This window comes from Solanum verrucosum, unplaced genomic scaffold (genome assembly GCF_900185275.1).
Source record: "Solanum verrucosum unplaced genomic scaffold, falcon-dt-bn FXZP01000278.1, whole genome shotgun sequence".
Taxonomy (NCBI): Eukaryota; Viridiplantae; Streptophyta; class Magnoliopsida; order Solanales; family Solanaceae; genus Solanum; species Solanum verrucosum.
In genome coordinates, this window is record NW_026020332.1 from 1,048,510 (window position 1) to 1,065,044 (window position 16,535).

Here is a 16,535-nt window from a genome sequence, read left to right on the forward strand (position 1 = left end):
CTCTATGGTGTACAAATCAAATGTAGGAGATTCAATGATGGAATAAATTTGACCACGCATATCAGAGTGGTCACGATTTCCAATCTTGTCTATCAACGAACCAATTCTTTTATCTTGGCTTTCAGTAAAGCTTTTCATAACTTCCGTCATACTCTTGAGAAATGTTTCATTAACATCTTCCACAACCCTCTTTCTTTTCTTGCCTTTTTCTTTTTCATTGACACTAGAAGAAGATGTTTTAGCATATTTACCTTGCTTTTCAGATGGTCCAGTATGTTCACGAGGAGATCCTCCAGCATATTCATTTTCAGTTGTTTGAGTAAAATTATGTCCTGTATCAGTATTTTCAGCTTCTTCAGTAGGTGCATTAGGTCCATGACTAGATTCATCTTCATATTCATCGTCATCAACATTGATAAGAAATCCTAAACTCATATCAGTAGAAAGTCCTGATGTTCGACTCTTTAAGATATCCTCAACAGCATCCAGTGGCCCTTCTGCATGTTCCCCAGTTGCCCTATCTTTTCCAAAAATTTCCTCCCAATCCGCAAACAGTGGCCATTTTTTAGAATTCATGTTGCTTGCACCAGGTTCATCCTAGACAAACAATAAAATAAAGATGACAATTTTATATGTATTAATTATAAATTATGAAGACTGAAGAAATATCTATATGAAGTAATAATATTCTAATAGCAAAATATTAATTACCTTTAAAAATTTATCCCATTCTTTTGGATCATCAATAATTATAGTTCCATCACTATATTGAAATCCCAAACCACTCCTACCTTTTAGTAAACTTAAGCTTGCATAACTTCTCTTCCAAAATTTTAATTTAGAATTGACATGTGGTTCGCCTTTCAAGCCACTTTCAGGATGATGTTCACGCAAATAGTGTTCCAACTCCATCAGATATCCTGGCCTAAAAGTTCCATTATCAGCTCTCCAACCATTAACACGTAACTCTTTCAAACCATTTATAAGAGTACTTTCTTCCGTAGGAGTCCATGTCCTTCGAGTTGACGGTGTTGATCGTCTTCGTCTTGATCTTTTTGGTGGTTGCATTGAAGATTTCTGAATTTCCATTTGTCTGAATAATTTTGTGAAACAATCATTGTTAGTATTAGTTACCATCATAAAAAGCGAAAGTATCTCCAAATCATTAGTTAGCATCATAAAAAAAATTCATACACTTCAATGTACAAAAACAATAAATTAAAAACATACAAATACAACACAAAAAAGAAATAAATTAAACACATTATAAATTAATGTAAGTAATTGTTTCTTATATCATAAAAAGCTAAAAGTCGATGCATCTTACAAGAATATCAAAAACTAAAGGGAAGAATAATTCAAATGTAGCATAAAACATATAACAAGCACAACATAATGGAAAGATCAATTGTTTAAGTGAGCATTCCACATTGATTGAGCCAACTCATCCCTCCATGTGGTCCACTCTTGAGATGATTCAACAACATCAATGTTATCTTGTTGATATTCTACTTGTTCTTCCACATCGATCTCTAAGGGATCCACTTCCATCTCTCTACGAATAAAGTTGTGTATCAAACAACAAGCGCTAATAATCCTGTTATGTATCTTAACCGAGTACCAAGAAGGGCTTCTAAGAATTCCCCAACGTCCTTTCAAGAGACCAAATGTCCTTTCAATAGCATTACGAGCTCTAGCATGCTTCATATTGAAAAGCTCTTCTCGACATTGAGGTGGTGGATTTTCACCTTGCCAATCCCTTAACCAATATCTATAACCTCGGTAAGGTGAAAGAAAACCATTTCCATTTGTATATCCTCCGTCGCACAAATAATAATTACCTATAATATAAATAAGAAATTAGTTGCTTTTATACAACATTATTTTTGTGATATAATTTTAATGTGAGCATATGTATAGAATTACCCTCGGGAATTTTCAAACCATTCGTTCGAGTTATAGCATTTCGTAATACACGACTATCAGCCGCTGATCCTTCCCAACCAGGTAATACATAAGTAAAATTAAGATTTTTATCACAAACTCCTAGTACATTAGTTGCTATTTCTCCTTTTCTTGTCCTGTATCTTGGTTTGTCCTTAGATGGAACTCTAATCTGAATGTAAGTACCATCCAATGCACCTAGACATCCCTATAAAAAAATTATAACACTATCTCAAACAACAAAAATTTCTTCGTAAAATTATATTTATTTTACTTTTACATAAATTAATAGATACCTAATTGAAAGTGCATATACCTTAAACCATCTCCATCGATCGTCAAGCTCATCTTCAAGCACCGGTTTGGGGTTAACAAGTAACAGTGGAGCTAGTTTTAGAATAACTTTCAAGCATTCATTGAAAGCTTGACTTACGCTCCAGCCCGATCTAATATAATCAACCTTAATGGATCTATTCTTCTCATGATGAGCCAAAATATTTAAAAACATTGCTAACTTTTCACTACTTGACATATATTTGCTATCAGTCAAACCTCCAACTTCCTTAGTTAAGAGAACTAAAGTGTGAAAAGAATTTCGATCCATCCTTAACTTATCAATACATGATGTGTCACTGTCTTGTATAATACAATTTAAATGAGATATAATTTTAGGAACTCGACTACTCATAAGGTACCTAATCACATGCCTATTTCTTTTTATAGAAATACCATGAATAACCATGAAAAGAAAAATAAACATAACAAGAAATTGTTGGCACAATATCTCCTCAAGTATGATAAAACATTCAATATCGGACTGTAGTTGATGATCCATAAGAAAACCTATTTGTTCATTAAAAAATGAAAAGAGTTAATACACACACACACAAAAAAACAATTAAAAAGAATCAACAGGGCAACTTTAAAATGAGGACAACTTGAAATTGTTTACAAATATTTCAAGCACATATAAAGAACAAACTTTTTTCAAAATTTACAAAAGCCCTAAAACATAACATTCTAGATTTATTTATTTTTTTGATTTAAAATTTACAAAAGCCCTAAAACATAACATTCTAGAATTTTTATTTTTTTTGATTTCTTCCATTAAGTAGAAAAGATGAGTGTATCCAAATTATTATGCAATAGATCAGAGAATTATTAATGATGACAAAGAAAGAAAAGAGAAACAAATTCTGAAAAATAAAAAAAATTTACCTTGTTAGAAACTTGAAAGTTGAAGGTTATTGGTAAAGAAGTTCTTCAATCACCCATCTATGGCTTCAATGGAAAATGAAAAGTTGAGTGTACCCAAATCAAAGAGTGATTCTTCTTACTACAATGAAGAAGAGAAGAAAATTGGAAGCTAACACCATAAGCGGTGTTTGTGAAACTTATCATAAAGGGTTTGAAGGGTAGTTTTGTCATTTAATAAATTTATCCCATCACAAATTGTGATGGGATTACTATACCACCTTTTTGGAGGGATAACTTATCCTGGTACTATTTATTAATCCCAGGATAAGTTATCCCAAACAACCCAACCAAACACTAAATAAAGTGCCACTAAATATTTATCCCGGGATTATTTGTCCCAATCCTTCACACCAAACGACCCCTAATAGTCTTGTCGCCGTCCTACATATTTTGCCAAAATTAAAACGTTGTCAAGACAATGCACCATCAAGTTTTATTAAATATTAACCACACACACAATAATCTTACTAGAACCTCCTAGTCAATAAGTATAGGATAATCAAATTGAACATTATAAATAGTGCAAATTCTAGGCATTAGATCGGCCACTAGACTTAGGCAGGCCTAGATCAATTTTACCACCCCTAATTAATTAAGGACCCAAATAATTGACGTTTTGCGTTTTTTTTTGTTGAAGGATACGTTTACAAAGCTTTATCAATTCCTAAAAATGTAGCAATATCGCCTAAACATTAAAGGATATTTTAGTATATTTTTAGTTTAAGATTATAAGATATAAAAAAATATTATTTAATTTCTTAAAGTTGATGCAAAGTCAAAATCAAACAAAACAAAATATCATTTGTACCCATCAAATGAATCTTTTAACACAAATATAAGGTCTAGTCAAAGTTACTGAGTTATGTCAAATCCATAGCCTAAGGCATGGCTCCGCCCTTGATGGTAAGGGCATTTTTGTGTCAAAGAGCAGACAGAGGATAATTGCTCTGTCCTCAATAATTCAGCAACATTTTTTACCAATTCAAGAAATATAAGATTGAAAGTTTATGGCATTTCTTAGCAAACTCATGGTTTTGAATATAACTAACTATAAGCGTAACTGTTCTTCTGCAACCTTTTACATCACATGAGAAACTTCTTTTTATGAATGCAAATGGTGGTGTTTTGTTTCTAGTTTACAGAAATTTCAGAGCAGATAGACCATGATTTACAGCGAACTCATCCAGTTGTTATTTGAGTGGAATAAAATACAACATTGATCAATTGCTCTCATCATCTTCATTTCCAATCCTTAGAGTATCTATGTATGATTTTCCAACGAGCTCTCGAGAAAAATATCCTTTAAAGTAATCAGCCACTCCAATCCTCCTATATTGTGCAGGGGATTGAGGAGTGAGGAGGCTAGCTGCTGGACCTAAATCTCCATCCAGTTTGGGGCTAAAAAATGTAGCAATAGAGATCCTCTCCTTGTCCTCATTAACGATTGCTCGATGTTCAATGCTCTTGTAAATTCCATTTGTCACAATCTGCAAAAACAAAATTGACGACAGAGCTTTACGAAATTGACTTGTATCATACCAAACATACTTATTTCTCACCTCTAAAATGTCTCCAATGTTAACAACAAAGGCATCAGGACGATATGGAACCGAAATCCAAGCTCCATCTTTCTTAATTTGAAGGCATCAGGACGATATGGTACCTGAGTGAGGCGGGAAGCTTTGGAAACAAGTGAGGTTGAGTAGGGAGAATGATCATGTAAATCATGTCAGCCCAATCTAACTTTTGTTCTTCAGATACAACAAAGGCTTGCCCGTATCCTTCACTATCTCCTTCCTCTTGCTCAAATTTCTTCTTCTCTTCCATTGGTAGATTGAAAAATGCTTGGATTTCTGACTTCACTTTCTCCATCAATGATGAACTCACTCCGTGACTGCGTAATTTTACTAAACTAACTTTATTTACTATGTTCTGAAACTTTAAATTTAACTTTATTAAATACTGAGGTTAGTATGTATGAGAAAAAGTTATGGAATGAAGAGTGTTAGTTTGATCTATGAAACCTGGAAAAATCCCCATTCTTTGCAAGCAAGATGAAACCTGTTAAGCTCTGTATCATCATCATCTTTAATTATTTCCATGTCAATAACTGGAGCTAATTGATGAGGCAATAATATGGATGAATTAATTATACAATTGATTTTCGTCATCATTAATACGAATATATCGCGGCGGAACACCTGCTAGTTGTTATTTTGCCAGCTCCTGAACATTAGCAACTTTCAAAGAGCCACCTAGCTTTCTCGACCTTGCTTCTTCCATCATCAACTTTATTTTTTTCCAGTAAATCAAAATCGTTAACTAGGATAGAAAGATTATTGTGTGTGTTGTCAATAAGATTTTATGGTACTTTGCCTTGACAACGTTTTAATTAATTGATGGATAAATATGTAGGACGATACAAGATTATTTATAAGGGGAATTTTTATACATAACCACTATAATAAATTTAATTATGTTTCATATGTATAATTTGTATATTTACGTGCTATTGCTACAGTTTAAACTCTCTTTGTATAATTCGTGATACGTTTGTATAATTCAACTATTTTTGTATAAACTCGAACTAACGAATTTATACAAACACAAACATCTAAACTTTGTATAAACTCGAATTAACGAAGTTATACAAATTATATTACACAAAATCACATTATATAAAAGTTATACAAATTCCAAATTATACAAACGTGCAAATTATACATACTAAAACAATGAGTTGCGTAGTTATAGCTAAAAGTAGATCGCAAATTGTATTTAAGGCATACTATAGCTATGTTAACTAATTAACTACTAATATATATGTGCTTATTCGCGTAATTTTCCCAAATTATTTAAAAGTGAAATTTGAAATTCGACCTCTAAGTTTGTCACTCTATATATACACTAACTAAAAAAAATAAAGTTACTTACATATAATATATTTTTTTGCTGTGAAGGCGAGGGCTTGCCGAGCCTCCCAATATTTCACGAAATAAATGCGCGCTAGCCAAATTATTTCAAATTCTCATTGACTTGATGGGATTTCTTTAAATTTTTTCATATTAAAATATTATTAATATTATTTTCTCAATTCAATTTAAATATTTGTGAACATAGCTACTTGACATTTTCCAATGAGAAATTATAATGGAAAAATAATGATTTGCTGTGAATAGCCATGCCACAACTACATAGTAGCATTAAATATTCAGCTTTTGAAAAAAAAAAATCTTACTTAATTTTTTGGGTAGAACTTCACCTAAATTTTGACTTTTGTTCTACATTTAACCATCTTTTATTTAAATTCAAAATAAAACTTCAATTATGACCTTAATACTTGCAAATTAGATGGTGCATAACTTTGCTAATTTAAGATGGCATAATTAATTAAATCTTTATTAAAATGCATATATAGTCTATTTGCATGCAATTCGTTAATTATTTTTACATAATCTGAAAAGTGATATAGATTAATGAATGATTATACAATGATAGTCATTATTACTTACTTACCGTCCTATATATTTCCCCACCTGTTAAAACCTCGCAGAGGCAAAGGACCACAAGTTTTATTGATCAACACGCAATAAACTAATTAGAAATTTGAAATATTTCTAAAAAATAATATTTTTTTTTGGAGGGAGGGTGGAGGAAGGGGTGGGGTGATAGAAAAATTAAAGATTTAAAAAAAAAAAAACATATCAATTTCTTTTTTACATTTTTTGGGGATAGGCAACTTGTGGTTGGGTGGTGGGGGGAGGGGGTGGCGTAAGTGGTAAAAAATAAATTTAATTTTTTTTATAAAAAAACAATTGAAAAAAATTAATTTCCTTTGAGGGGTTGGAGACGGGGTAGGGGGTGGGGCCAATGTGTGATAAGAGATTTTGCTTCTGAAGCTTTTAACAGAATTCCTATTATTATACTATAATATTCATATTCATATTTATCCATATTATTAATTGGATAACACATTTTTATCCATTTACATTTTACCCATTTTTACTTAATATTCGATTTGTCCCACTCGTTTGCCACTCCTATGATGAATACCATCAAGTTTTATCGACCACACACGCAATAATCTAATTGGATCATCCTAGTCAATATGTATAGGATAATCAAATTGGGATTATAAAATAGTTGAGGAAACAAGTGTTAATAAATCAATATGGCCATGGAAACACACACAGGAGATCAGTTACAAGTTAATTACAAGAAAGTTCCTTCTGTCCAGGAAATGGCTAAGACGAAACTCGTGACCATTCCATCGCGATACATACGTGATAATCAGGACCCTTCAATTGCATCATCAAATTATAAAGAAGTTCCAGTTATTGATATGCAACGATTAATCAATGACTCCATAAATCTCGAGCTTAACAAGTTGCACATTGCAGCCAAAGAATGGGGTTTCTTTCAGGTACTTTTCTCGGTGAATTGATGAAAAGTTTGTTGTAGATCTTGTGTTTCTGTTTAAAAATCTATAATTATATTTTGCAGTTGATTAATCACGGAGTTAATTTTTCGATGATGGAGAAGATGAAAGACGAGATTAAAAAATTATTCAATCTTCCATTGGAAGAGAAGAAGAAATTTGAACAATCGTCAGGGGAATTAGATGGATTTGGACCGCTGTTCGTTGTCTCTGATGAACAAAAGCTTGACTGGGCTGACCTCTTTTTCTTGAAAACAGCACCGATATACTTACGGAGGCCTATATTTTCCAAGCTTCCCCTTTCCCTTAGGTACGTAATTTAACGTCCTTTATCTACTAACCATCTACCATAATACTATTCAAAATGTTAACATACGTCTGACAATATTAATTTAGAGAGATTTTACTGTATTATACAGAGAGACAATTGAAGAATACTCAAAAGAAGTGAATGAGCTAAGCATGAAAGTTTTGGAAATGTTGGGTAAAGCTTTGGGGATTGATGAAGAGGAAGTGAAGAGTGTTTTTGAAGAAGGAATGCAATCAATGAGGATGAATTATTATCCGCCGTGTCCACAACCAGAAAAAGTGATGGGACTTTGCCCTCACTCAGATTCCTCTGGTTTAACAATCCTTCTTCAAGTCAATGAAATTGAAGGTCTTCAAATTAAAAAAGATGGAATTTGGATTTCCATTTTGCCCCTTCCTAATGCCTTTGTAGTCAATGTTGGAGATGCTTTGAAGGTACTAATTCTCTCATTCTCATTTACTTTTTTTTCTCTTTCACTTTTCTCTTGTTTCAATTTATGTGATGACATTGAATAAGATAACTTGTAATTTGAAAAAGAAAAAGTCATTTAGATATTTGTGTGATTATATATATTATTTCATTAAAGAAATTAAATTATATATAAAAATGAATTCCTTTTTGGACAAATTAAAAAGAAAATACTATCAAATGACAGAGGAAGTAATTGATGAAATGATTACTCGATTCAATCCATCCTATTTTATGTGAAGGTAAATGAGTGTAAAATTATAGGAAAAAAATATTTTAAACTATGTTATCTTAAACTATATGTCATGATATCTTTATTTATAAATCATATAACGAAGAGTAAAATAAAAAAAAATCAAGATTAAATTGTCTCCAAAAGAAGGAAGTTGTAATTTTATTAGAACGGATGAAAAAGAAAAGAGTATTAACATATGCTAAAATTGTCACGTAAAAGAGGTTAATAATATAGTAAACCTTTACACTTCTGAATCTATTCATGGTCAGCTTCTAAATTCATTTGCTTACGGAATTCAGTAAACAATATCCCAACAATTTAATGTCCTTAAAACTTCGTGAAATTGATTAAAAATATCATTTATTAATAATTTAATTTTAAAATGTCTTTATCATTAATAGTTTTGTCCAAAAATACTTTCACAATAGGTTGATTAAAAAATGACTCTCTGTTACTTAATGAGTCAAAAATGTCCTTTTTTCAAATAAAAAAATTAGCATTTAAAAAAAAAACAATACAGATTCTATTCCTAATAAAAATTACTACTTTTTAAAGAACAGGTTTTTAAAAAAATCATTTTAATTAAAAAATAGTAAGTAAATAATTTTTTTATTCTTAATCTCATAATTTATCAATTAAAATGGAATAACTTTATGTACCTTTTTAATTGACAATATTGGTCATTTATGTAAGATCATAATAAATCCTTAATTACTTTTCATTTAGATAACCATAAAAAAATTCCTTATACAATAGTAAATATTTTATATCTTAATTTTCTCCCCATTGAATTGAAAAAGGAAAAAGCATCTTGCTAATAAAAAAATATTATTAGGAAAACAATATGCTTACAAAGAAAAAGAATAATGTATTTACTTTTAAAAATAACATATTTTATCCATTGATAATAATACGAGAATTTTTTTTATCAAACTATTAGCGAGAAAAAAACATTTTTAGATCGAACTATTAACTAGAAACATTTTTATTCAATTTCAAGCATTTTTGACCATTTTCTATCTGTTTTATTTGGTTTACTCTTTGTGAGCTTTGTGTAAAGTTTTTTTTTTGCCAGATTTTCTCAAATGGAATTTACAAGAGTATAGAGCATAGATCAGTGGTAAACTCAGAAAGAGAAAGAATGTCAGTAGCAACATTTCAAAATCCAAGATTAGATGGTGAATTAGGTCCAGCTAATAGCCTTATTAATGCTCATAATCCACCAAAATTCAAAAAAATTGGAGTCACTGAATTTTATAAAGGATATGTCACACGTGAACTTGTTGGGAAATCATACGTGGACACCATGAAAATTAATTAGTAGTTGAATTAATTGTACGTAAGTTAATCCTATCATTATGAAAGGATTAAAACAAAATAAACATCCCTTGATATAATACCCTCCTATGTTCCTAATTACTTGTCTAATTTTTCTTTTTTACTTGTCCTTGTTTGCTTGTTCATTTTGACATATCAAGAAAAGACAATTTTTTTTTAATCTATTATATCCTCAATTAATTAATTTTGAAAAAGATAGAACTTTTTGAAAATCTTAAATTTTTAATCCATTCAGGTAAAATAGTAAACTTATTATGTCAGTCATTGTTTACTTAATAGATATGTCAATTCAAAAGTGAATATGTAATTAGAGACGATGACATCTGTCATATGTGTTTGAATATTAATATCATGAATAATATACATTAAGGTAATTCCGACTTCAAATTTATTTATGCCTTTGGCTAATTCGTTCGATAATTTGCACGTTTAGTATACATTTAAAGAACACACAACAACAACAATATCTAGCAGTTTTTTTCTTGCTAAATGTTACATTAATGATGAAGGTTAGATTAACTGTTTGCCCAAGCTATCAAAAACTTCTTATTTTAAGAAGTATCTTTGTTAAAATTAACGATTTTTGAATAAATACTTTTTGAGAGAAGTATGGTGGTTGACAGTTGAGATTGATAGTTGTGGTGAATGATAGTAATAGCTTATGGTGGTGATGAATAATTAGCGAAGGTGGTTGGCAATACACAAAGTGATGGTTGATAGTGGTGATTGTAAATGGTGGCTAGTGACGGTGATTACTGATTATAATGATTGATAATATGATGGTTGTGTGGTTATTGGTGATGGGTGATGACATGCAATTGATAATAGTGGAAGACAGTGACGATAGTTCATAATGATCGATAATAATAGTAACGATGAATAGATGAAATTGGTGAACTGCTATTTTTTAAAGTGATAAAATGAATGGAATTCTTAAACGTAAATTGTTTAGATCCTAACATAATTCTTAACATAATGACATTATTGACAGATTTATTTGGAAAATGACACATCTAGGTAAAATACAAGCCCAAACACAACCCATAAGTAGAGGAAAACAATTCAAATATGTCATCAAATATTGAAAAAAAAATCAGTTATGCTATTTGTATAAATGTTGAGTTCACCTATGTTATTGGCATGACACAAAGTGTTCAATCATGTTACTATTTATTAACGAAAAATATAACCGATTTTGACATACCCTTTTGTACACATGACCATTGATTGGAAATATTTGCAAGTTGAATGGGTTGAAATACGACTAAATTTTTTAACAAATTTTGATTTTATTTTGTTTTCTTATTCCTAATGTCCTGTTTTGCTCTTTGTAAATTATTTTAAAAAGTGACTTTTTAATAATTTTGTAGTGAAGCAAATATGTTGTGATGTAAATCATTAAAAAAAAAATCGTAGGATAAGGGGTAAGTCATAGCAAAGGATATACGTGTGTGGTTCATTTATGCGCAATTTGAATAGACATTTACGAATGAACGGTTATATAATAGTGGTCCTTATAAATTATTATTCTCTTTGTTTTAATTTTTGTGTGTTTTAAACATGTCATGTGGAAAATTAAAATTAAAAAATTGTCAAAAAAAACACATTTTTTTTAAACAGACCAAAAAAAATAAGACAACTCCACTGTCCCACATATATCTCATGTAACAAGGATATAAATAAATATATTTTTCTGGTGGTACATCTCTATATATTTTCTGCTTTTGGTCTTTGTTTGTCCTAATTTTGCCAACCAATTGTGACAGTTTTATTCAGAGGCGTATCCAGGATTTTGAGATGATGGGTGCACTGTTATATAAAAGTTGATCTATGATATAAATTTGATCGGTTTGACATTTAGGTTTTTACTACTAAAAATCGTTAAAATTTTAAAATTATAGGTCTAAAATTAATTATTATATACCAATTTCCACTTAGAGAACTGTTATTTAATTTTAGAAAGAAAAATAAAACAAGATAAATATAAAATTCAACTTTCTAACCTCGCGGAGAGAGGTGCACCCAGTCATAATCGCATTATGTGATAATTGAAGTGCGGGTTCACGCATCTATATTTCAATATTTTCTTAAAATTATAACACTACTATATATGATTTCAGGAGGAGACCATGGGTTCACGTGAACCCGGTGACCCCCCTTTAGATACGCCTCTGGTTTTATTGACCTCACACGCAATAATTTAATGAAATTGAGATACCATCGTAAAATAGTTGTGGACAAAAGTGAAAGGAGATGGATCATAGAGTTAATATAATATCAAATTATTCAATATTGGAACGCCATAGACTTAGTTAAACATAAATGGAAGAAACACGTAACGATTCCATCGCAATACTAAATTATTCTAATACTATATATCAACAAAATATTTTAAAAAATATCATGTTGGAAGCCTCACCCCCAAATGGACTCTAAATTATTAAGTCAACCTCTAATTTTGTATTTAATTAGAGAATCCAAACTCTCTCTATATATAACACTTTAAAAAAAAAAAAAAAAAACGCTAAAGAAAAATACTTCACATATATCATATAAGTTTTTTAACGAGGGGTGAGAATCTGCCTAAACTCCCAATACTTCACAGGTTAGGCATGGCATTTTTTATTTAAACATTTATTTTTGTTTTCTTACTCCTTATTTCCTGTCTTGCCTTAGTAGATTACAATGGGGGTGCAAATTGTAAATTACTTTATATATATAGGAGTCCGGAGTCAAACGAATAATTTATTTTCTTTCAAAAAGTATGAACGGCATATCATTTTTTAAAAAAAAATTAAAAGGGCACAATCGCTCCTCAGAAGCGATATCCTTTACACATAATTAACTCCGTCTACTCCGTTAATTTTTTTTATTAAAATTGCTGCCCAGCAACGATTTTGTCAGAAAAAAGTTTGTTTTTTCTAAAAAAATAAAATCGCTACTCCAGCAACAATTTCTTAAAAAAATGATTATTTTTTCAAAAGATAAATCGGCCTCCCAGGAAATCACTGTAGGGGCAACAATTTTAGTCAATTTTTTTTAACAAAATAAACTAAGTTAATTATGTGCAAAGGATGTTGCTCCCTCGGGAGCGATTTTGCCCTTTTAGTTTAAAAAAAAATTGATATGCCATTTATGTTTTTTGAGGAGAAAAGGGTCAAATGCCCCCTCAAGCTTTAGCCATATTTCCAACTACATACTTAACCTTTGCGGGGGTCCTATTATCCCCTGAACCTTTTTTTTTAATATTAGTTCACCCTCAGACGCTGATGTGTCCACATACGTGAACTCACCTCCGTGAGGCGCGTAAGAACGTAATAAAATGTCCATGTGGAGTCCAAATAAGCCTCCCAACAGTAACTTTACTCTTTATTTAACCATACATTTATTTTTTATTCTTTTCCCAATTCATTTATCTCCATCTCTGTTGTTCTTGAACAAAAGCTCTCTTCTTTGTTCTTCATCCACCATTTTCAAAGCTTGAATTTAGTTGTTGCATCTTCTCCAACTAAGATTGAATTTAGGGTTTGCAATTTTCTCGAATTTCATATTGAACAATCGAAATCTTCCCCAATTCGACAACTTGATTTTTTTTTTCACTTTGTGTTATTAGGGTTAGTAAGTAAAGATCTAACCATTTCTCAGAAGAAATAGTAAGTAACCTTTCCGAGCAACATCAGTAATGGAAGATCGTAGAGAAAAGGAAGAAGAACTAGAGATTAGATTAGAAAGAAGATCGTAGAGATTAGATTAGGAAGAAGAATGAGAGTCAATTAGGTTCATAAAATGTAAAGGTAAAGTTTTGTGACACGTGTCAATTTGTGAGTTGTGTAAATTCATGAGGTCCACTAATATATACGTGGACAGCGCGTGTATACAAACATTTTTTATAAATCTGGTTTATGTGGACACATCATCGTCTGAGGGTGAACTAATATTAAAAAAAAAAGGTTCAGGGGGGTACTAGGACCCCCGCAAAGGTTAAGTGTGTAGTTGAAAATATGGATAAAGCTTGAGGGGGCATTTGACCCTTTTCTCGTTTTTTGAGGGAAAAAAGTTGTCCTTTTGGCTCCGAACTCGTATTTATAGTCTAGTTTGCGTGTAGCTTATTTATACGCAGTTTGGGTAGCGACATCTGCTGATGAATGGTTATATAATTGTGGTCCTTAATTAGTTATAAGTTACTACTCTCTTCATTTAATTTGTTTGTATGATTTTGATTTTACATATAGTTTAAGAAAATAAAAGGGAAAATGCATAAGTACCCCCTCACCCTATGCCCGAAATCCCAGAGACACACCTAACCTTTACTAAGGTCCTATTACCCCCATCGAACTTAATTTATCTATAATATTCTACCCCTTTTCGGCCTACGTGGCACTATCCTTGAAAAAAATGTCAACATGCGCTGGGCCCACTTGATAGTGCCATGTAGGCCAAAAAAGGGTAGAATATTACATATAAAATAAGTTCGGGGGGGGGGGTAATAGGACCTTAATAAAGGTTAAGTGTGTCTCTGGGATTTCGGGTATAGGCTGGGGGGGGGGGGGTACTTATGCATTTTCCCAAAATAAAAAAGGACTTTTCAATTTTGTAGTGTAAAACATGTTATATGAAAATTAAAATTAAAAGGTTGTCAAAATGAGAAAAAAAAACATTTATTTTTTAAATAGACTATTTAAAAAAAATAAAATAGGATAACCAAATTGAAACTGTCTCAATTGTCCCACGTTATGTATGATACAGAAAATGGTCAAAATTACCCTCGAATTATTCGAAATAGCTCATATATACCCTTTATTTATGCTTGGGATCAAAACTACCCTTGTTGTCTATGTTTTGGACCACAAATACCCTTACAATGTTATCTTTGCCATATGTGCCAACATGACAATCCACCTAGGCAGTCCAACGTGACAAAAATCCCTTCCTCTCAATTATGTTGTTCTTCCTTGTTCATCTCTATCACAATTTTTTTTTAAAAATAATTTCAAAAATAGTTTTTTTCGTTGTTCTTGCTTGAGTTATTGTTCGGACTTTAAAATTTCAATTTTGAAGTGCGCTGAAGTACGTTTGAGATAATAGTTGTGTGTTGAATGATCGAGTTCATTGTTTGGGTTTTGATGTCATCGAATCTGAGGCTGAAAATTCAATTCTCAAGGTTGAAAGATGTTGAAAAACTGTTGAAGTCATTCTTTTTGTGTTGAAACTCAGAAATAGCTACTCATTTGAAAGCTTGTTGGTGAGAAATTTCAATATGAAAGAATTATTAAAAGCTTGAAAAATCTAAAAATCGGTTTTGTGAATCTATGACTCCAAATCCCAAACAATGAACTCGATCCATCAACACACAATTACAACCTCAAACAAACTTCAACATACTTTGAAATTGGAGTTCCAAACCCGAACAACAACTCAAACAAGAACAATGAGAGAATTGTACTCCCTCTATCCCAATTTATGTGACTTACTTTCCTTTTTAGTCAATTTAAAAAAGAATGACACATTTCTATATAAAGTAAATATTTAACTATAAAATATCTATTTTACCCTTAGTGAAATGATTTACAGCCACACAAATTTATATCATTCATTTTGGACCACAAGTTTTATTAGTCTTCATTTCTTTCTTAAATTTTGTGTCGAATCAAACTACCTACATAAAATGGAACGGAGGGAGTACTTGATTTTATTTTTGTCATAGGGATGAACAAAAAAGAACAACATTATTGAGAGGAAGATATTTTTGTCATGTTGGACTGTCATGTCAGCTCTAATGGCAAAGCTAACGTTTTAAGGGTATTTGTGGTCCAAAACATAGACAGCAAGGATAGTTTTGATCCCAAACATAATTAAAGGGTATTGTTTACATCCCTACTTTAATCAAATAAGAAGAAACGTCGTGATGACTCAAAAAAATAATCAATTAAGTCGATTTTAAAAGAATTTCAAGAAAAAAGAGTTTTAAAAGAGTCGCCACCTATTTTTAGAAAAAAAAAAAGGAAATCAATTAAAAAATATCTAAAAACCAATAGATTCTAAGTAAGGGGTTCAAGTGATTCTGAAGGGAAGGTGTTAAACATCCTTCGAAATTCACAATTGTGATTCCGACTGAATTCATTTTTTTTTCAAATTGAGGAGGAGATAAAAATAATATACAAGTATAATAAACATGAAATATACACAAATAATAAAGTAAATAAGTAATATGAAAAACGACCTATTGTTTGTCTATCGTTAACGATATACACAATAATGAATAGAAAATATAATTCAAACTCCTTTCGAATAGCTTCAATGGGAAGCGACTCCGGGATACTTGTAAATACACTTAGTAAAAGTATTTGTAATAAATAAACATAAATAAAAATAAATAACAACTAAAACAAAAATCCATCTTATATACATGGGAGGCCTTGAATATCGATATAATTTCTTCATCGGCCAATTTAACAAAACAAATAATATAAATTTAAACAAAATTTTCGTCTTTTAAAATGGGTAGGCCTTGAAAATTGATGGAGAGATTTTTTTCATTAACCAAT

The 16,535-nt window shown here is 30.9% G+C and overlaps 1 protein-coding gene across 1 annotated transcript in view; it reads left to right on the forward strand.

Moving 5' to 3' along the window:
* LOC125836353 (uncharacterized) overlaps positions 1 to 16,535 on the forward strand; it is a 74,722-nt gene that overhangs the window by 13,544 nt on the left and 44,643 nt on the right. The window contains exons 5-6 of the mRNA XM_049515531.1: positions 8,061 to 8,383; positions 9,728 to 9,822. Of these exons, the coding sequence (XP_049371488.1) occupies positions 8,061 to 8,383; positions 9,728 to 9,822 (418 nt within the window). The remainder of the gene's footprint in view (positions 1 to 8,060; positions 8,384 to 9,727; positions 9,823 to 16,535) is intronic.